The 21,723-nt window shown below is 49.1% G+C and overlaps 1 protein-coding gene across 1 annotated transcript in view; it reads right to left on the bottom strand.

Moving 5' to 3' along the window:
- LOC140191835 (STARD3 N-terminal-like protein) overlaps positions 1 to 21,723 on the bottom strand; it is a 100,243-nt gene that overhangs the window by 25,381 nt on the left and 53,139 nt on the right. Inside the window, exon 6 of the mRNA XM_072249621.1 lies at positions 2,430 to 2,547. Coding sequence (XP_072105722.1) covers positions 2,430 to 2,547 — 118 coding nt within the window. The remainder of the gene's footprint in view (positions 1 to 2,429; positions 2,548 to 21,723) is intronic.

Below are 21,723 nucleotides of genomic sequence, written 5' to 3' on the forward strand. Positions count from 1 at the left end.
ACCATGACAGATGGAGGGGCAGGTAGTTTTGAGAAAGTAGAGAGGCTGAAGAAGGGCTTAGACAGATTAGGAGAACGGGCAAAGAGACAGCAGATGGAATAAAATGTCAGGAAGTGTGTGGTCATGCACTTTGGTAGAAGGAGTAAAGGTAAAGACTATTTTCTAAATGGGCAGAAAATTCAAAACTCCGAAGTGAAAAAGCACTTGGGAGTCCTCGTGCAGTACCACCTAAAGGTTAACAGGGAGAGAGGGGGGTTCACTTTGAGTTGGTGGTGAGGAAGGCAAATGAAATGTGAGCATTCATTTCAAGATGACTAGAATATAAAACCAAGGATGTAATGTTGAGGCTTTATAAAGCAGTGGTGAGGTCTCACGAAGTATTGAGAGCAGTTTTGGGCCCCTTGTCTAAGAAGGATGCTCTGACGTTGGGGAGGATTCAAAGGAGATTCACGAAAATGATTCTGGAATTGAAAAGGCTTATCATACACAGAGCGTCAAAGGAAGTCATTCCTGCCCGTGGCCATCAAATTTTACAACTCCTCCCTTGGAGGGTCAGACACCCTGAGCCAATAGGCTGGTCCTGGACTTATTTCTTGGCATAATTTACATATTACTATTTAACTATTTATGGTTCTATTACTATTTATTATTTATGGTGCAACTGTAACGAAAACCAATTTCCCCCGGGATCAATAAAGTATGACTATGACTATATAAAGAGCATTTGATATCTCTGGGCCTCTACTCACTGGAACTGATTAAAACCTATTGAATGTTGAAAGGCCTTGATAGAGCGGACATTTCTCATGGTGGGGAGGGAGGGCCCAAGACCAGAGGATACAGCCTCAGAATAGAGGAATGTCATTTTAGAGAGGATAAAAGGAGGAATTTCTTTAGCCAGGGAGTGGTGAATCTGTGGAATTCATTGCCACAGGTGGCTGTGGAGGCCAGGTCATTGGGTGCATTTAAAGCGGGGGATTGATAGGTTCCTGATTAGCCAGGGTATCAAAGGTTACAGGGTGAAGGCTGTAGTATGGGATTGAAAGGGAAATGAAATGGTGGGGCAGACTCGATGGACTGAATGGCCTAAATCTGCACCCCTGTCTTCTGGTCTGAAATAACAATAAATAAATAAATAAGCACTAAATGTCAAGAAGATCAGAGGAAGGGTCCTTGAAAGTGAGGGAACAGTCCAGTGATGGGACGAGTGAAACTGAGTGAACTTATCACAACTAGTTCAAGAGCCTGATGGTTGAGGGGGTAATAACTGTTCCTGAACCTGGTGGTGTGGGACCTGAGGCTCCCGTACCTCCTTCCTGATGGTTGAGGGGTAATAACTGTTCCTGAGCCTATTGGTGTGGGTCCTGAGGCTTCTGTATCTCCTTCCTGATGGTTGAGGGGTAATAACTGTCCCTGAACCTGGTGATGTGGGTCCTGAGGCTCCTGTACCTCCTTCCTGATGGATAACAGAGACAGAGGGATAGGGGGAGAGAGAGGTGGGGGGAGAGAGAGAGAAAGAGAAGGAGGGGGGAGAGAGAGAAAGAGAAGGAGGAGGGGGAGAGAGAGAAAGAGAAGGAGGAGGGGGAGAGAGGGGAGGGGGGAGATAGGGGAGAGAGGGAGAGAGGGGAAGGGGGAGGGAGGAGGGCGGGAGAGGGGGAGGAGGAGGGGTGGAGGAGGAGGGAGGGGGAGGAGGGGGACAGACACGTTACAATGCTGTGCCAAGTGGAAGGCTCTTGAACACAAGGGGTTAACTGCACTCACTTCCCCATCCACTGAGATGGTCGCATAAGCAATGATCTCACTCTGAGGACTCTTTATCTCATGTTCTCGTTATCTATTGCTATTTATTTATACCTGCATTTTGTCGTCTTCTGTACTCATGTTGATCTTTCGTTGGCCCTGTTACAGATCTGCTGGGTATGCCCGCAGGAAAATGAACCTCAGGGAGGGCTGTATATGCACTTTGCTCATAAAACTGACTTTGAACTTTGGATTGTCGGTGGCCAGAGGGTGGTGAATCTGTGGAATTCGTTTCCACAGGCGGCTGTGGAGGCCAAATCACTGGGTATATTTCAGGCAGAATTTGATAGATTCTTGGTTAGTCAGTGCCTATGAACAGATATGGGGAGAAGGCAGGAGATTGGGGCTGAGAGGGAAATTGGATCAGCCATGATGAAATGGTGCAGCAGGCTCGATGGGCCAAACGGCCTAATTCTGCTCCCATATCTTATGGTCACAATTTGGGCAGGCGTCGTAGGATGTGGGTTCCAAACAAACGAAGCTCCTTGCCGAGAAGCAGGAACCCTGGCCTGCCCTCTCCAAAGGTGAGGTTACCAGTCGGGTGCGAGCGGCGACCGACTGCAGCCCCACGCGGGAACGGGGCGGGGCAGAGCAGCGAAGCAGCGCCATTGCATCTGGCGTTCACTTACATCTCTCATCCTCCGCCTCTTGGATCAGGACCTTGAAATCAAGGAACCAGGTCTCCAGCCAGGCGAGTAGAAAGGAAACGATCGGCAGGACGTAGCCAAAGGCACCTCTGGTCTGAAACTGAACGGAGGGTCGGATGTAAATACCTTTATTTATTGTGAGACAGGGCAGAATAATAGACCCTTCCTGCCCTTCGAGCCTCGCTGCCCGGCAAACCCCCGATTTAACCCCGACCTCGTCACGGCACAATTTACAACCACCAAAGAACCTGCCAACTGGTACATCTTCGGACTGTGGGAGGAAACCAGATCACCCGGAGGAAACCCAGGCGGTCGCGGGGAGAACGTACACGCTCCTTACAGGCAGCGTTGGGATTGAACGCAGGTCGCTGGTACTGTAAAGCATTGTGCTGACCACAGCACTGCCACGCCGACCTCCAGTCTGCTGGGAACAGCTAGAACTCCAGCTATAACGCCACACCAGCTCAGGAGTATTCCCCAGGCTTGGAAAGCTGATGTTAGAGTGAGAAACTTTGGGGTGTCGTGGTAGCAACTCTCTCACAGAGCCAGTGGCCCATGTTTGAGTCCCGGCGCTGACTGTAAGGAGTTTGTACGTTCTCCCCGTGACCACGTGGGTTTCCTCCCACAGTCCAAAGACGCACCGGTTAGGGCTGATCTACACTTCCGCGCAGTAGCCTACACCGTTATGAGTATTTATACCTGTGTGTTGGTGTGTCTGCGTCGCGCTGCAATTCACCGCCAAAACGCGAGTTGGCGGTGGGGTCTCTATGCCACTGTGTTGAAACTCAACATGAAGAAACTCGAACTTCAGACAACGGCGACTGAAACGGAAGGAGGGTGAATTTTCTGTGCTTGTCCGGCCACTGAGAGACATGGACGAGGAAATGCATTTCAAATATTTTCGGATGTCAGCAGGTAGATTTGACGATTTGGTTCATCGTCTCCAACCATTTAGTTCACATCAGCGTACGCGCAGTGACTGGCAATCACCATTCGAGTGTTAGCGTCAGGTGGAAGTCAACAGGCTGTGGCAGCTAGCTACAAACTGGCGTCGAGAACAGGGTCCTCCATAATTTCGGAGGTCTGTAAAGCTTTACGGAAAGCATTGCAGCCAGAGTTCCTTCCCTGCCCTTCAGTCGCCCAATGGGAAGCTATTGCAGCATAGCAGGAAATGCGATGCTACCAAGCCGACCAATCACAGTTGTTGCGGTCTGCGACGCCGTGGCCCGTAGTTGCATTTTTGGGGAGGTGCGCATCAGGTTACGGCGTAGGGTACGGGGTTACATCGTAACTACGGCGTAGATTTGACGCAGAAGTATAAATTGGCCTTTCGTAGGTTAATTGGTCACGAGGCTGTGATTGGGCGGCGCGGGCTCGTTGGGCCGGAGGGCCTGTTACCAGGCTGTCTCTCCGAATAAAATAAAAAGTTTTTAAACCTGGCTGTTGATACCGAAGGGAGGTTGAACGAACGTGGGCTTTGCTGTGGAGTGAAGGAGGACAAGAGGTGACTTGATAGAGGTGTACAAGATGATAAGAGGCAGAGATAGAGTAGACAGCCAGAGACTTTTTCCCCCAGGTGGAAATGGTTAATACGAAAGGTTATAATTTTAAGGTGACTGGAGGAAAGTTATAGGGGGGAATGAAAGAGGTATGTTTTTTTTATACACACAGAGTGGTGGGTGTGTGGAACACCCTGCCAGGGGTGGTGGGAGAGGCAGGTACATTAGGGACAGTTAAGAGACTGTAAGACAGGCACATGGATGATAGAAAAATGGAGGGTTATGTGGGAAGGACGGGTTAGATTTATATTAGACTAGGTTAAGAGTCAGCATAACATTGTGAGCTGTACGTGGCTGCGCTATGCCACCCCACTCTAACACTGGTCCAATCACACAATGGCTGCTCCGCTTGTCTCTACCTTGTTTTAAATTGCCCTTTGAACTTCAATCTTTCTACTTCCGTCCTCACTGGCACATGAGGAGGGTAGATCACAACCCTTTACGCCAGCGCCCAACTCCCTGAACTCGCTCTGCAGGACCTTGTCACCCTCCCGACCCACCGGCGTGCACCACGACCTCTGGCTGCTCTCCCTCCCTCTAAAGAACGCTGTGAACTCGATTCGAGGCGTCCCCTATTGTCAACGCCGACACATCGCTACAAGAGGGAGCTGGCTCCCACCCACACAACTGTCAGAACCCACCCCCAACCCCCCCCCCTCCAGTTACAAGCCCTCAGGCCTTTTGCTGTGAAGGTCTGTTGTTTGCTGCTCACCCCGTGAAGCAGTGCGGCTGCCAGCCTGTCGTTTATTGACTTGAAAGTCGACCCGTGGGCAGCATATACCGTCACCCTGGAGAGGAGTACATGGACTCGCTCCCACTCTGCTCCTGGTCCCCGTCTACAAAGGGCATTCTCAGCTAGCGACACAGCACCACGCGGGAACACACGTAAACTCCAGCGGGTTCAGCAGATGCCGGGGAGCCACAGCAGCATGCGCAGGATGCCGGAGGGACTCAGCAGGACAGGCAGCACCTCTGGAGAGGAGTACACAGTCGGGGTTTCGTCAGACAGGGCTTCTCTCCCCCGCCAGGATTGATGGAGGATCTCGGCCCGAAATGTCGACTGCTGGGACGCTGCAGGCCACCCTGCTGAGCTCCTCCAGCATTTTGTGTGGAAGCAAGAGTCGGAATCAGGTTTAATGTCGCTGGTAGACGTTGTGAAATTTGTTGTTTTGTGAATACAGAATCAAAAATATAAATTACAGGAAGACATTTATACGGTACTGTGCAAAAATCTTAGATATTTTATCTATAGGGTGGCCAAGACCTTTGCACAGCCCTATGGTGCTGTGATGCGTTACGGTGTGGTGGTGTTGTGGGTAGTGCTTGTCACTCTCACTTTCAGCTCTCACAGCTGGCCGCCAGTCTCATGAACAGGAGAGCTGAATGTGTAGGTCTCTCTCTGCCAGTACCCAGCCTCTCCAACAGCAAACTTCGTGCCGTGCCTCCTCGCCGGCGACACACGGAAACCGAACTCCTCTCAGACTCGGGGTGAACGACAGGGGACAGGGAGGAGGTCCGGCCCCAGCCCACGTAGCACGCAGGCCCACCAGTGTGCGGACACGCCCTGGTGCTCGTGAACCAGATCCCCCAGCTGTGGGTAAATAGCCCCACTGCCCTGTGGGGCAGCCTCGGGGAGAGACAAAGGCTACGGGGGTGAACCCAGACAGCAAATCCGGAGTGGAGCCCCAGTGGACGTCACCGAACATCCTTCCGGCAGCTCCTGCGGACGAGCTGGTGACAAACGTATGGCTTCATAAGCTTTCCTTCGCACCACACTGGTGAGGCCAAGAGGGGGATCTTGACAACTGGGGTATCTCAGGATCTCCAGACCTTCCACCCAGACCTGTGATGATCATCACCCATTGTCCTTCCAGACAGACGGATGCTGACTGTAGTAATTTTATGTATTGCACTGTACTGCTGCCACACAAAAAAAAACAAATTTCATGACGTGTCAGTGATGATAAACCTGATTCTGATCTGGGTCTCTATTGTGGACTGAGAGCAGGAAGGGGACAGGGAGAGGGGAATGGTTGGGAAAAGGGAAAAGGAGAGGGGAGCACCAGAGGGACATTCTGTAATGATCAATAAACCAATTGTTTGGAATTAAATGACCCCTGGTGTCTTAGGGCTGGGTGTGTCTGTACCCACGTCACCTCCGCTCCCCCTGCCCCTGGCACCCCTTCTCCGCCACCTGCCCCACACCCCTCCCACGGCGCTCCACTCTCGCCGTTCCCAGCATCCTTTGTTCCCGCCAGGTTTACAAACTCGTTCTCTGCTCCACGTTGACAAATACAGTACCGTGGGCAAAAGTCTCAGGAACCCTAGCTATGTATTTCTTCAGCGGTTTGATCGAGGCGTGGACGTCAGCCGGTTAGAACAGCGGGAGGAGTTTAAAAGGAGACAGCTTTATCGAGCAGGGGATGGAGAAGTGGGCGACGGAGTAGAGGGAGACAGAGTAGGAAGGCTTTGGCTCAACGGCTTAGGCAATTGTGGGTTGAGGTGAAGTAGGTTGCCTGTGTAGAATACAGACAGGAAGAATGCGTGTGTGAGGCCGGCGATCTGTGCGCGGTGTCAGATGAGGGAAGTCCAGGAGACTCCCAACCTCCCGGACGGCCACACCTGCGCCAGGTGCATCGAGCTGCAGCTCCTTAGGGACCGGGTCAGGGAACTGGAGAAGCAGCTCGATGACCTTTGTCTGGTCAGGGAAAGTGAGGAGGTGATAGAGAGGAGCTATAGGCAGGTAGTCACACCGGGGCCTTGGGAGACAGACAAGCGGGTAACAGTCAGGAGAGGGAAGGGCAAGAGTCAGATACCAGAGAGTACCCCAGAGGATGTCCCCCTTAACAAGAAGTACTCCTGTTTGAGTACTGTTAGGGGCAACGGCCTACTTGGGGGAAGAAACAGTAGCCGCGCCTCTGGCACAGAGTCTGGCCCTGTGGCTCAGAAGGGTCGGGAAAGGAAGAGGATGGCAGCAGTGATAGGGGACTCTATAGTTAGAGGATCAGACAGGTGATTCTGTGGATGCAAGAAAGAAGCACGGATGGTAGTTTGCCTCCCAGGTGCCAGGGTCCGGGATGTTTCAGATCACGTCCACGATATCCTGAAGTGGGAAGGAGAACAGCCAGAGGCCGTGGTACATATTGGTACCAATGACATAGGTAGGAAAAGGGAGGAGGTCCTGAAAGCAGACTACAGGGATTTAGGAAGGAAGCTGAGAAGCAGGACCACAAAGGTAGTAATCTCTGGATTACTGCCTGTGCCTAGTATAGGAATAGAATGAGGTGGAGTATAAATGTGTGGCTGAGGGACTGGAGCAGGGGCAGGGATTCAGATTTCTGGATCATTGGGACTTCTTTTTGGGGCAGATGTGACCTGTACAAAAAGGACGGGTTGCACTTGAATCCCAGGGAGACCAATATCCTGGCGGGGAGGTTTGCTAAGGCTACTGGGGAGAGTTTAAACTAGTATTGCTGGGGGGGGGGGGGGGGAACCGAACTGAAGAGACGGAGGAAGGGGTGGTTGGCTCACAAATAGAGAAAGCTTGGAGACAGTGCGAGAGGGAGGATAGGCAGCTGATAGAGAAGGGATACGTTCAGACCGAAGGTTTGAGATATGTCTATTTTAATGCAAGAAACATCATGAACAAAGTCATGAGCTTAGAGCGTGGATCAGTACCTGAAACTATGTTGCTGTGGCCATTACAGAAACTTGGATGGCTCAGGGGCATGAATGGTTACTTCGAGTGCCAGGCTTTAGATATTTCAGAAAGGACAGGGAGGGAGGTAAAAGGGGTGAGGTCGTGGCACTGCTGATCAGAGATAGTGTCACGGCTGCAGAAAAGGAGGAAGTCATGGAGGGGTTGTCTACAGAGTCTCTGTGGGTGGAAGTTAGAAACAGGAAGAGGCCAATAACTCTACTGGGTGTTTTTTATAGACCACCCAATAGTAACAGGGACATTGAAGAGCAGATAGGGAGACAGATTCTGGAAAGGTGTAATAATAACAGAGTTGCCGTGATGGGAGATTTTAATTTCCCCAATATCGATTGGCATCTCCCTGGAGCGAGGGGCTTAGATCGGGTGGAGTTTGTTAGGTGTGTTCAGGAAGGTTTCTTGACACAATATGTAGATAAGCCGACAAGAGGAGAGGCTGTACTTGATCTGGTATTGGGAAATGAACCTGATCAGGTGTTAGGTCTCTCAGTGGGAGAGCATTTTGGAGATAGTGATCACAATTCTATCTCCTTTACCATAGCATTGGGGAGGGATAGGAACAGACAAGTTAGGAAAGAATTTAATTGGAGTAAGGGGAAATATGAGGCTATCAGGCAGGAACTTGGAAGCATAAATTGGGAACAGATGTTCTCAGGGAAATGTACGGCAGAAATGTGCAAATGTTCAGGGGATATTTACGTGGAGTTCTGCATAGGTACATTCCAATGAGACGGAAAGGATGGTAGGGTACAGAAACCATGGTGTACAAAGGCTGTTGTAAATCTAGTAAAGAAGAAAAAAAGAGTTTAATGAAAGGTTCAAAAAACTAGGTAATGACAGGAATGTAGAAGATTATAAGGCCAGCAGGAAGGAGCTTAAGAATGAAATTAGGAGAGCCAGAAAGGGCCATGAGAAGGCCTTAGCGGACAGGATTAAGTTAAGGAAAACCCCAAAGGCATTCTACAAGTATGTGAAGAACAAGAGAATAAGACATGAGCGAATAAGACCATCAAGTGTGAACCAATAAGAATCAAGTGTGACAATGGAAAAGTGTGTATGGAACCGGAGGAGATAGCAGAAGAATTTAATGAGTACTTTGCTTCAGTATTCACTACAGAAAAGGATCTTGGCGATTGTAGGGATGACTCACAGTGGAGTGAAAACCTTGAGTATGTAGATATCAAGAAAGAGGATGCGCTAGAGCTTTTGGAAAGCATCAAGTTGGATAAGTCACCAGGACCGGATGAGATGTACCCCAGGCTACTGTGGGAGGTGAGGGAGGAGATTGCTGAGCCTCTGGTGATGATCTTTGCATCATCAATGAGTACGGGAGAGGTTCTGGAGTATTGGAAGGTTGTGGATATTATTCCTTTATTCAAGAAAGGGAGTAGAGATAGCCCAGGAAATTATAGACCAGTGAGTCTTACTTCAGTGGTTGGTAAGTTGATGGAGAAGATCCCGAGAGGCAGGATTTATGAACATTTGGAGAGGCATAATGTGATTAAGAATAGTCAGCATGGCTTTGTCAAAGTCATGTCATGTCTTACGAGCCTGATTGAGTTTTTTGAGGATGTGACTAAACACATTGATGAATGTTGAGCAGTAGATGCAGTGTATATGGATTTCGGCAAGACATTTGATAAGGTACCCCATGCAATGCTTATTGAGAAACCAAGGAGGCATGGGATCCAAGGTGACATTGCTTTGTGGATCCAGAACCGGCCTGCCCACAGAAGGCAAAGAGTGGTTGTAGACGGGTCATATTCTGCATGGAGGTTGGTGACCAGTGGTGTGCCTCAGCGGTGTTGTGGATAGTGTGGGGGGCTGTCAGAGGTTACAGCGGGACATTGATAGGATGCAAAATTGGGCTGAGAAGTGGCAGATGGAGTTCAACCCAGTTAAGTGTGAGGTGGTTCATTTTGGAGGTCAAATATGACGGCAGAATATAGCATCAGTGGTAAGACTCTTGACAGTGTGGAGGATCAGAGGGATCTTGGGGTCCGAGTCTATAGGACACTCAAAGCTGCGCAGGTTGACTCTGTGGTTAAGAAGTCATACGGTGCATTGGCCTTCATCAATCGTGGAATTGAGTTTAGGAGCCGAGAGATAATGTTGCAGCTCTATAGGACCCTGGTCAGACCCCACTTGGAGTACTGTGCTCAGTTCTGGTTGCCTCACTACAGGAAGGACATGAAAACCATAGAAAGGGTGCAGAGGAGATTTACAAGGATGTTGTCTGGATTGGAGAACATGCCTTATGAGAATAGGTTGAGTGAACTCGGCCTTTTCTCCTTGGAGCGACGGAGGATGAGAGGTGAGCTGATAGAGGTGTATAAGATGAAGGGAGGCATTGATCATGTGGATAGTCAGAGGCTTTTCCCCAGGGCTGAAATGGCTAGCATGAAAGGGCACAGTTTTAAGGAGCTTGGTAGTAGGTACAGAGGAGATGTCAGGGTAAGTTTATTTACGCAGAGTGGTGAGTGTGTGGAATTGGCTGCTGGTGACGGTGGTGGAGACAGATACGATAGGGTCTTTTAAGAGACTCCTGGATAGGTACATGGAGCTTAGAAAAATAGAGGGCTGTGGGTAACCCCAGGTAATTTCTAAGGTAACGACATGCTCGGCACAGTTTTGTGGGCCGAAGGGCCTGTATTGTGCTGGAGGTTTTCCATGTTCCTATGTATATGTGTCTCAGACTTTTGCATAGTGCTGTATATAAAAAAATAAATTAAGTTTGTGCAAAACTAAAGGAAAAAAACAGGAGGGGGGGCGGTTATGCGTGGATATATTGTCCATGATGGTTGAGGGGAAGAAAATACTCCTAAAACATTGAGTGTGTGTCTCTGGGCTCCTGTATCTTCTCCTTGATGGGGGAGTGGGGGTCCTTAATGATGGATGCTGCCCATTTGAATGTGTCCTGCATGCTGGGGGAGGCGAGTGCTGGCTGAGTTTGCAACTTTCTGCAGACTTTCTTCCCTCTTCGTTTGGTGCCGTACAGATAGCCCAAGGGGATATGGAGAAGGCGACTGAGTGGAGGGACGGCGTCACAGGCCGAGCACAGTGTGGAAACAGGCAAGCTCATGAGTTTGAAGGAGAAAAGCAAAGGGTTTTGTTTTTAAATGGCAGGAAATTGGGAAAGCTGACATTGAACAGGACCTGTTTATCCTTCCACACAAGTCACTGAATAAAAAAACCATGCAAACACAGAAGGCGCTTCCAATTCAAATGTCACGTTGAACTCTGCTACACTCAGATTCGACCCCAGTAGCAACTATGTCAAAGTAAATTATCAAAGTTACCCATATACAATTGCAACACCCAGGGAAAGGAATCACTGCTAATGCCATGGTCTTTTGGGTTATGGTTAGGGATAACGGGGGCTTTGGAATGTGTGCCATCCAACGAGGGGAGTGTTTTTTTTCTTGTTGTGTGCCTGAGACCGAGGTGATCTGGGTCTTTTGTTCGTCAGAAGATGGAGAGAGAAGATATCGGAAAGGAGAGGTCGCAGACAGCAGGAAGGAGTGGTCTTGGAGTGGGGCAGGGAGTCGACGAAGCCTGGGGGTGGAGGACCAGTGGAGGGGAAACCGTGAGCTCCAACTTGTGCACACTGGAGTGTTTCACTAAAATGGACCCTTTTCTTTATGTTTTTCTTCACTCACCCTCTAGTCAAAATAAGAATTATAAAGCCAAATCGTTCAATTGCATATGGTGTACTGTCTGTTGTTTCGTGGTACAAGGTGACACATCGCGCAGCGTCCATACAAACGGGAGGTTTGGCACCTCAGATTTCACACATTTGGTGGGGCCAGAGATGGTCTTCCCTAGACTTACTCAGCTGACAGAACCTCAGGGTTACACAACGTTGGGATTCATTTTCTTGCGGGCATATACAGGAAAGTAAGAAATACAAATCCAAGTTTTGAGCATTGCATACAGGTCTGGTCACCTACCTACAGGGAAGATGTCACTAAGATTGAAAGAGTGCCGAGAAAATTTACTAGGACGTTGCCAGCACTTGAGTTACACGGAACGGTTGAATAGATTGGGACTTCAATCCCCAGAACACAGATGATTGAGGGGAGATATAATAGAGGGGTACTTAAATTTTTAATAAAAAATTATGGGGGGGGGGTATAGACAGGGTAAATGCAAGCAGGCTTTTTACACTGAGGTTGGGTGTGACTACAACCAGAGGTCATGGGTGAAGGGTGAAAGGTGAAATGTTTAAGGGGAACTTCTTCATTCAGAGGGTGGTGAGAGTGTGGAACGAGTTGCCAGTGGAAGTGGGGGGGGGGGGGGAGATGCAGGTTTGATTTCAACTCTTCAGAAAAGTTTGGATTGGTACATGGGTGGAAGGGGTGTGGAGGGTTATGGTCCTGGTACGGTTTGATGGGACAAGACAGTATAAGAGTTCACATGGACTAGACGGGCAGAGAGGCCTGTTTCTGTGCGGCAGATGTCATAACTCGTTGAAGATGGTGACACAGATAGATGGGGAAGTGAAGAGTGTGTCTGGCCTGCAGTGGCCAAGGTACTGAGTGTAACAACTGGGAAGAGGAGCTAGACTGCATTAGCCTGTGGCTGCACTATGGTGAGATGAAGAACTGCTGCGGGCTTGATCTTGCGGAAACATGGCTCCAGGACAACATCTCGTGCACTATCACTTTTCAGGCCACAACTTTCAAGACTTGTGCTAGTATGATTTCCTGCTGTCATAATTATAGAACATAGAATAGTACAGGGAATGTTGTGCCGACTCTCAAACCCTGCCTCCCATATAAGCCCCCACCTTAGATTCCTCCATATACCTGTCTAGTAGTCTCTTAAACTTCACTAGCTTATCTGCCTCCACCACTGACTCAGGCAGTGCATTCCACGCACCAACCACTCTCTGAGTAAAAAACCTTCCTCTAATATCCCCCTTGAACTTCCCACCCCTTACCTTAAAGCCATGTCCTCTTGTATTGAGCAGTGGTGCCCTGGGGAAAAGGCGCTGGCTATCCACTCTATCTATTCCTCTTATTATCTTGTACACCTCTATCATGTCTCCTCTCATCCTCCTTCCCTCCAAAGAGTAAAGCCCTAGCTCCCTTAATCTCTGATCATAATGCATACTTTCTAAACCAGGCAGCATCCTGGTAAATCTCCTCTGTACCTTTTCCAATGCTTCCACATCCTTCCTATAGTGAGGTGACCAGAGCTGGACACAGTACTCCAAGTGTGGCCTAACCAGAGTTTTATAGAGCTGCATCATTACATCGCGACTCTTAAACTCTATCCCTCAACTTATGAAAGCTAACACCCCATAAGCTTTCTTAACTACCCTATCCACCCGTGAGGCAACTTTCAGGGATCTGTGGACATGTACCCCGAGATCCCTCTGCTCCTCCACACTACCAAGTATCCTGCCATTTACTTTGTACTCTGCCTTGGAGTTTGTCCTTCCAAAGTGTACCACCTCACACTTCTCCGGGTTGAACTCCATCTGCCATTTCTCAGCCCACTTCTGCATCCTATCAATGTCTCTCTGCAATCTTTGACAATCCTCTACACTATCTACAAGACCACCAACCTTTGTGTCGTCTGCAAACTTGCCAACCCACCCTTCTACCCCCACATCCAGGTCGTTAATAAAAATCACGAAAAGTCGAGGTCCCAGAACAGATCCTTGTGGGACACCACTAGTCACAATCCTCCAATCTGAATGTACTCCCTCCACCACCACCCTCTGCCTTCTGCAGGCAAGCCAATTTTGAATCCACCTGGTCAAACTTCCCTGGATCCCATGCCTTCTAACTTTCTGAATAAGCCTACCGTGTGGAACCTTGTCAAATGCCTTACTAAAATCCACATAGATCACATCCACTGCACTACCCTCATCTATATGCCTGGTCACCACCTCAAAGAACTCTATCAGGCTTGTTAGACACGATCTGCCCTTCACAAAGCCATGCTGACTGTTCCTGATCAGACCATGATTCTCTAAATGCCTATAGATCCTATCTCTAAGAATCTTTTCCAACAGCTTTCCCACCACAGACGTAAGGCTCACTGGTCTATAATTACCCGGACTACCCCTACTACCTTTTTTGAACAAGGGGACAATATTCGCCTCCCTCCAATCCTCCGGTACCATTCCCGTGGACAACGAGGACATAAAGATCCTAGCCAGAGGCTCAGCAATCTCTACCCTCGCCTCGTGGAGCAGCCTGGGGAATATTCCGTCAGGCCCCGGGGCCTTATCTGTCCTAATGTATTTTAACAACTCCAACACCTCCTCTCCCTTAATATCAACATGCTCCAGAACATCAACCTCTCTCATATTGTCCTCACCATCATCAAGTTCCCTCTCATTGGTGAATACATGCTGTGGGTGGCTGTTAGCTCTTGTGCTTTGCCACTCAGGCCAGAGGAGCGCTGTTCTGTTTGGCTGTGTACATGTGTACGGTTGAAGGGAAATTAAACTGGAACTTGAAAATTGGAAATCTGAACATCACATTGCAAAACAGCCCCAAGGTAGCAGAGGTCTGAGATCAGAGTTTTGCTTCTCCTAGATGAGTTGCCAATCATACCTGCCCAAATCGACTGGTTCTAAGGTGCCATTGACCTGCCTTTGCCCCTTCTCCTGTCAGTAGGAACAGTTCCGCCAGGCTTAACAGCTTAGCCACACTCGAAGGGCAGGAGCTGGACTTGGATGTCAGAGGCTATTTGAGATGCACGTCATTGGGAGTAATTAATCGGTAGTGGGAGCTCGTCCCCATTACCTCCCCCAGTTATAAGAACCTGTAGGAACCTCATTCGCACACAACATTCCTTAAAAAAATACCCACCACCTCCACGGGCTGTGACAACCTTAAGGAACCCGAGTTGTACACAGTATTTGTTACACCGTACAAATCTGGTGGATCTTGTCACCAGATCTCAGGAGGGGCGTGACAACGACTGTGAGAGTGCGTATACACCTGGACAGTGCCCAGAGTGGAGACTCTGGTTACAGGACGTTAAATTAGCTGTTTTGTTCTCGTTGGGTGCCGACTGGTGACCTCAGCAGGGTTTATAAGACTTAGCGAGTCAGGGGAGTCTAACGTTAGAGATTTATAGATCACTTCAGCATAGAGACAGGCCCTTCAGCCCATCTGGCCCCTGCTGACCAAGATGCCCCATCCAACCTAAACCCACTTGTCAGAGCTTGGACCATGCCGCTTAAAACCTTTCCTATCCGCGTCCCTCTCAAGTTAAGTGCAATTACAAAGACAGCACAGCAGTGCCTCAGGCTCCTCGGGTCTCTGCAGAGATTCTGCGTGACATCTACAGCTTTGACAAACTGTGTGGTGGAGAGTGTGCTGACTGGCTGCACCACGGTCTGGTCTGGAACAGAAAACCCTACAAAAGGTAGTGGATTTGGCCCAGTCCATCACAGGTAAAACCCTCCCCACCAATGAACACATCGACATGAAACACTGTCAGAGGAAAGCATCATAGAACATAGAACAGTACAGCACAGTACAGGCCCTTCTGCCCACAATGTTATGCCGACCCTCAAACCCTGCCTCCCATATAAGCCCCCGCCTTAGATTCCTCCATATACCTGTCTAGTAGTCTCTTAAACTTCACTAGTGTATCTGCCTCCACCACTGACTCAGGCAGTGCATTCCACGCACCAACCACTCTCTGAGTAAAAAACCTTCCTCTAATATCCCCCTTGAACTTCCCACCCCTTACCTTAAAGCCATGTCCTCTTGTATTGAGCAGTGGTGCCCTGGGGAAGAGGCGCTGGCTATCCACTCTATCTATTCCTCTTATTATCTTGTACACCTCTATCATGTCTCCTCTCATCCTCCTTCTCTCCAAAGAGTAAAGCCCTAGCTCCCTTAATCTCTGATCATAATGCATACTCTCTAAACCAGGCAGCATCCTGGTAAATCTCCTTTGTACCCTATCCAATGCTTCCACATCCTTCCTATAGCTCTCCATCATCGGAGATCCTCGCCACCCAGGTCATGCTCTCTTCTCACTGCTGCCATCATGAAGGAGGTACAGGAGCCTCAGGACCCACACCACCAGGTTCAGGAACAGTTATTACCCCTCAACCATCAGGAAGGAGGCACAGGAGCCTCAGGACCCACACCACCAGGTTCAGGAACAGTTATTACCCCCTCAGCCATCAGGAAGGAGGTACAGGAGCCTCAGGACCCACACCACCAGGTTCAGGAACAGTCACTACCCCTCAACCATCAGGCTCTTGAACAAAAGGGGGTAACTACACTCACCTATTGAGATGTTCCCACAACTGATGGTCATACCTTAAGGACACTCTGTCTTGTTATTTCATGCTCTTATTATTTAATGCTATTTATTTATATTGGCATTTACACAGATTGTTGTCTTCTGCACTCTGGTTGATCTTTCACTGATCCTGTAGATTTACTAAGGATGCCCGGAGGAAAATAAAACTCAGTGATGTGTATTGTGACATGCATGTATCCTGATAATAAAATTTACTTTGAACTTTGAATTGTCCAACTGTCTTTTACAATTTGATAATATACCGGCCCCAACCACTTCCTCCGGCAACTTATTCCAGATAGGTATCACTTTTTGTGAGATAAAAGTTGCCCCTCAGGTTCCTATTTAATCTTCTCCCCCTCACTGTAAACCCGTGCCCTCTAGTTCTTGATCCCCCAACCCTGGGGAGAAAACTGAGCATCTGACCCCTCATGATTTTACACAGTTCTATAAGGTCACTTATGGTGTGGCAGGGTGGAGATGCGTCTCTACCAGAGGAGGTGTGAGGCGCTCCTTCCCTCCGCTAGCCTGCAGGTCACCCTCGGGCAAGGTGTAGCACCTGCTTAGCCCCCGATCAGGGTCATGTGAAACCGTGGGATCAGGTGGTGGACGGTCGTACGAGTAGCCGGTGCAGATCACAAGTCCTGGTGATGTGACCACTGACGCCAGGCAGACAATCTCTGAAGAGTACTGATAATGGCTGGGGTCACCCATCTTGTAAAGTCACTGCCCAGAAGAACGCGATGGCAAACCACTTCTGTAGGAAAATTTGCCAAGAACAATCATGGTCATGGAAAGACCGTGATTGCCCATGTCATACGACACGGCAGATAACGAACGATAAAACGATATGGTTAGCGACGCACATAGGATGCTGGGGGAACTCAGCAGGCCAGGCAGCGTCCATGGAAAAGAGCACAGTCAACCTTTCCGGCCGAGACCCTTCGGCAAGACGAGAGAGAAACAATATGATCATGTCTCTGTCTCCTAGGCTCTGGGGAATAATGTTCCAGCCTGTCTGGCCCCTCGCTGTAACTTGTTCCTTCAAGTCCACAGACCACAAGAGATAGGAGCAGAACTGGGCCGTTTGGCCCATCAAGTCTGTTCTGCGCCAGAGAGCACGGAGTTCAGGTGAGAGGAGAGAGATTGAAAGATCTGAGGACCTTTCAACATGGAGGCTGGTGAATGCCTAGACCAGAGAGAAACAGTGTGAGTGTTTGAAAGGCACTTAGACAGGAGAAGGGCTGAGGGACACTGCCCAACAGCGGGCAAGTGGGATTAGCGGAGATAGGCATCAGGTCTGCCGTGGCCAGCTCCCAAGCCTGGCTGTGAAAGCGGAAAAGTTGGGCAGGGGCCTGGCAATCCCATCCCGTACAAACCCAGGGCGACAGAGGCTCCAAGGACCTTGTCACCGAATTATAGGAAAGATGTCAATAAAATTGAGAGAGCACAGAGGAGGTTTACTAAAATGTTGCCTGGGTTTCATCTCCTAAGTTACAGAGAAAGGTTGAACAAGTTAGGTCTTTATTCTTTGCGGCGTAGAAGGTTGAGGAGGGGCTTGATAGAGGTGTTTAAAATTATGAGGGGGATTGATAGAGTTGATGTGGATAGGCTTTTTCCATTGAGAGTGGGGGAGATTCAAACAAGAGGACATGAGTTGAGAGTTAAAGGGCAAAAGTTTAGGGGTAACACGAGGGGGAACTTCTTTACTCAGAGAGTGGTAGCTGTGTGGAACGAGCTTCCAGCAGAAGTGGTTGAGGCAGGTTCGATGTTGTCGTTTAAAGTTAAATTGGATAGATATATGGACAGGAAAGGAATGGAGGGTTATGGGCTGAGTGCAGGTTGGTGGGACTAAGCATTCGGCACGGACTAGAAGGGCCGAGATGGCCTGTTTCTGTGCTGTAATTGTTATATGGTTATATGGTCCTGGGGAAGAGGAAGGGTCTTTGCCAAGGATGGGCTACACCCAGGCTTGAAAGACCAGGCCAGGGCAGAGGACTCTGTCAGACTGCCGGTGATGGTCTAACTCCGTAGCAGGGGAGACGGGCTTCAGAAGGCATCAGAGTCAGCGTGGACAAGTGGGTCTAACGGTCCTGGTTCCATGATTCCAATAGGCTCCTCGATATTGGTAGATTCCTATGCTCTACTGCAGCAGGGGAATTCTAGGCGGTTTCTAGAGTAGGTTACACGTTGGCACAACATTGTGGGCCGAAGGGCCTGTAATGTGCTGTAGATTTCTATGTTCCATGTTCCATCGACCCCGGTTCAATTCCCGCTACTGTCCACGAGGAGTTTGTACGTGACTGTACCATGCGGGTTTCCTCCGGGTGCTTTGGTTTCCTCCCACAGTCCAAAGACATACAGGTTAGTGGGTTAATTGGGTGTAATCGGGCAACGTGGATCGTTGAGCCAGCAGGGCCTGTTACCGAGCTGTATCCCTGACAAAAATTAAAAGTAAGTACTACATCGGGGTAGATTAGATCGCCCGTGATCCAGCTGAGTGGCAGAGCAACGTGTGAAGGGCCGAGTGGCCTGTGGCCTCCGCATTGTAGAGTTCTGCTTGTATGAGGAGTGAATGAGTCAGCTGCCAGGGTGCTGGAGGCTGCCATGGTAACTGAGCCAGTTCGTCAGGCACCGGGCCAAGTCAAGCAACCTCCCGGTGGAAACAGTGAGTGTGAGAGAGAGAGAGAGAGAGTGAGAGAGAGAGGGAGTGTGACAGAGAGAGAGAAAGAGGGAGAGAGAGAGAGAGAGAGACAGACAGTGTGACTGTAACAGAGAGAGAGAGAGTGCACGTGACAGAGAGAGAGAGGGAGAGAGTGTGCATGACAGACCAAGAGTGAGTGTGAATGCAAGAGTGTGTGTGAGAAAGAGAGTGTGCACATGCTTGTGTGTGCACTGCCCCATGTGTGAGCAAGTTTGCCATGGAAGAGAACAGATATGTGAAAGGATGAATGAAACATCCTCTCCACATCCACTCTATCTGTGTCCTCTGGTCCTAGACTCCCCCACCATAGGAAACACCCTCTCCGCATCCACTCTATCTGTGTCCTCTGGTCCTAGACTCCCCCACTACAGGAAACATCCTCTCCACATCCACTCTATCTGTGTCCTCTGGTCCTAGACTCCCCCCACTATAGGAAACATCCTCTCCACATCCACTCTATCCGTGTCCTCTGGTCCGAGACTCCCCCACTATAGGAAACATCCTCTCCACATCCACTCTATCTGTGCCCTCTGGTCCTAGACTCCCCCACTATAGGAAACATCCTCTCCACGTCCACTCTATCTGTGCCCTCTGGTCCTAGACTCCCCCACTGCAGGAAACATCCTCTCCACATCCACTCTATCTGTGTCCTCTGGTCCTAGACTCCCCCACTACAGGAAACACCCTCTCCGCATCCACTCTATCTGTGTCCTCTGGTCCTAGACTCCCCCACTGCAGGAAACATCCTCTCCACGTCCACTCTATCTGTGCCCTCTGGTCCTAGACTCCCCCACTGCAGGAAACATCCTCTCCACATCCACTCTATCTGTGTCCTCTGGTCCCAGACTCCCCCACTATAGGAAACATCCTCTCCACATCCACTCTATCTGTGTCCTCTGGTCCTAGACTCCCCCACTATAGGAAACACCCTCTCCGCATCCACTCTGTCTGTGTCCTCTGGTCCTGGACTCCCCCACTGCAGGAAACATCCTCTCCACGTCCACTCTATCTGTGCCCTCTGGTCCTAGACTCCCCCACTGCAGGAAACATCCTCTCCACATCCACTCTATCTGTGTCCTCTGGTCCCAGACTCCCCCACTATAGGAAACATCCTCTCCACATCCACTCTATCTGTGTCCTCTGGTCCTAGACTCCTCCACTATAGGAAACCATAGAACCATAGAAACTACAGCTCAGAAACAGGCCCTTCTTGGCTGTGCCGAACCATTTTCTGCCTGGTCCCACTGACCTGCACACGGACCATATCCCTCCATACACCTCCCATCCATGTATCTGTCCAATTTATTCTTAAACGTTAAAAAAGAACCCGCATTTACCACCTCGTCTGGCAGCTCATTCCATAATCCCACCACTCAAGAAGCCCCCTCTAATGTTCCCTTTAAACTTTTCCCCCCTCACCCTTAACCCATGTCCTCTGGTTTTTTTCTCCCCTTGCCTCAGTGGAAAAAGCCTGCTTGCATTCACTCTATCTATACCCATCATAATTTTATATACCTCTATCAAATCTCCCCTCATTCTTCTACGCTCCAGGGAATAAAGTCCTAACCTATTCAACCTTTCTCTGTAACTGAGTTTCTCAAGTCCCGGCAACATCCTTGTAAACCTTCTCTGCACTCTTTCAACCTTATTTATATCCTCCCTGTAATTTGGTGACCAAAACTGAACACAATACTCCAGATTCGGCCTCACCAATGCCTTATACAACCTCATCATTACATTCCAGCTCTTATACTCAATACTTCGATTAAAAGGCCAATGTACCAAAAGCTCTCTTTACGACTCTATCTACCTGTGACGACACTTTTAGGGAACTTTGTATCGGTACTCCCAGATCCCTCTGTTCCACTGCACTCCTCAGTGCCTTACCATTAACCCTGTATGTTCTACGTTGGTTTGTCCTTCCAACGTGCAATACCTCACACTTGTCAGTATTAAACTCCATCTGCCATGTTTCAGCCCATTTTTCCAGCTGGTCCAAGTCCCTCTGCAGGCTCTGAAAACCTTCCTCACTGTCTACTACACCTCCAATCTTTGTATCATCAGCAAACTTGCTGATCCAATTTACCACATTATCATCCAGATCATTGATATAGATGACAAATAACAATGGACCCAGCACTGATCCCTGTGGCACACCACTAGTCACAGGCCTCCACTCGGAGAAGCAATTCCCTAATACCACTCTTTGGCTTCTTCCATTGAGCCAATGTCCAATCCAATTTACCACCTCTCCATGTATACCTAGCGACTGAATTTTCCAAACTAACCTCCCATGCAGGACCTTGTCAAAGGCCTTACTGAAGTCCATGTAGACAATATCCACTGCCTTCTCTTCATCCACTTTCCTGGTAACCTCCTCGAAAAACTCCAACAGATTGGTCAAACATGACCTACCACGCACAAAGCCATGTTGACTCTCCCTAATAAGCCCCTGTCTATCCAAATGCTTGTAGATTCTGTCTCTTAGTACTCCCTCCAATAACTTACCTACTACTGACGTTAAACTTACTGGCCTATAAATTCCCGGATTACTTTTCGATCCTTTTTTGAACAACGGAACAACATGAGCCACTCTCCAATCCTCCGGCACTTCACTTGTAGACAGCGACATTTTAAATATTTCTGCCAGGGCCCCCGCAATTTCAACACTAGTCTCCTTCAAGGTCCGAGGGAACACCCTGTCAGGTTCCGGGGATTTATCCACTTTAATTTTCCTCAAGACAGCAAGCACCTCCTCCTTTTCAATCTGTACAGTTTCCATGATCTCACTACTTGATTCCCTCAATTCCATGGATTTCATGCCAGCTTCCTTAGTAAATACAGACGCAAAAAACCTATTTAAGATCTCCCCCATTTCCTTTGGTTCCGCACAAAGCTGACCACTCTGATCTTCAAGAGGACCAATTTTATCCCTTACAATCCTTTTGCTCATAATATACTTGTAAAAGCTCTTTGGATTATCCTTCACTTTGACTGCCAAGGCAACCTCAT

Source organism: Mobula birostris, chromosome X (genome assembly GCF_030028105.1).
Source record: "Mobula birostris isolate sMobBir1 chromosome X, sMobBir1.hap1, whole genome shotgun sequence".
Lineage (NCBI taxonomy): Eukaryota > Metazoa > Chordata > Chondrichthyes > Myliobatiformes > Myliobatidae > Mobula > Mobula birostris.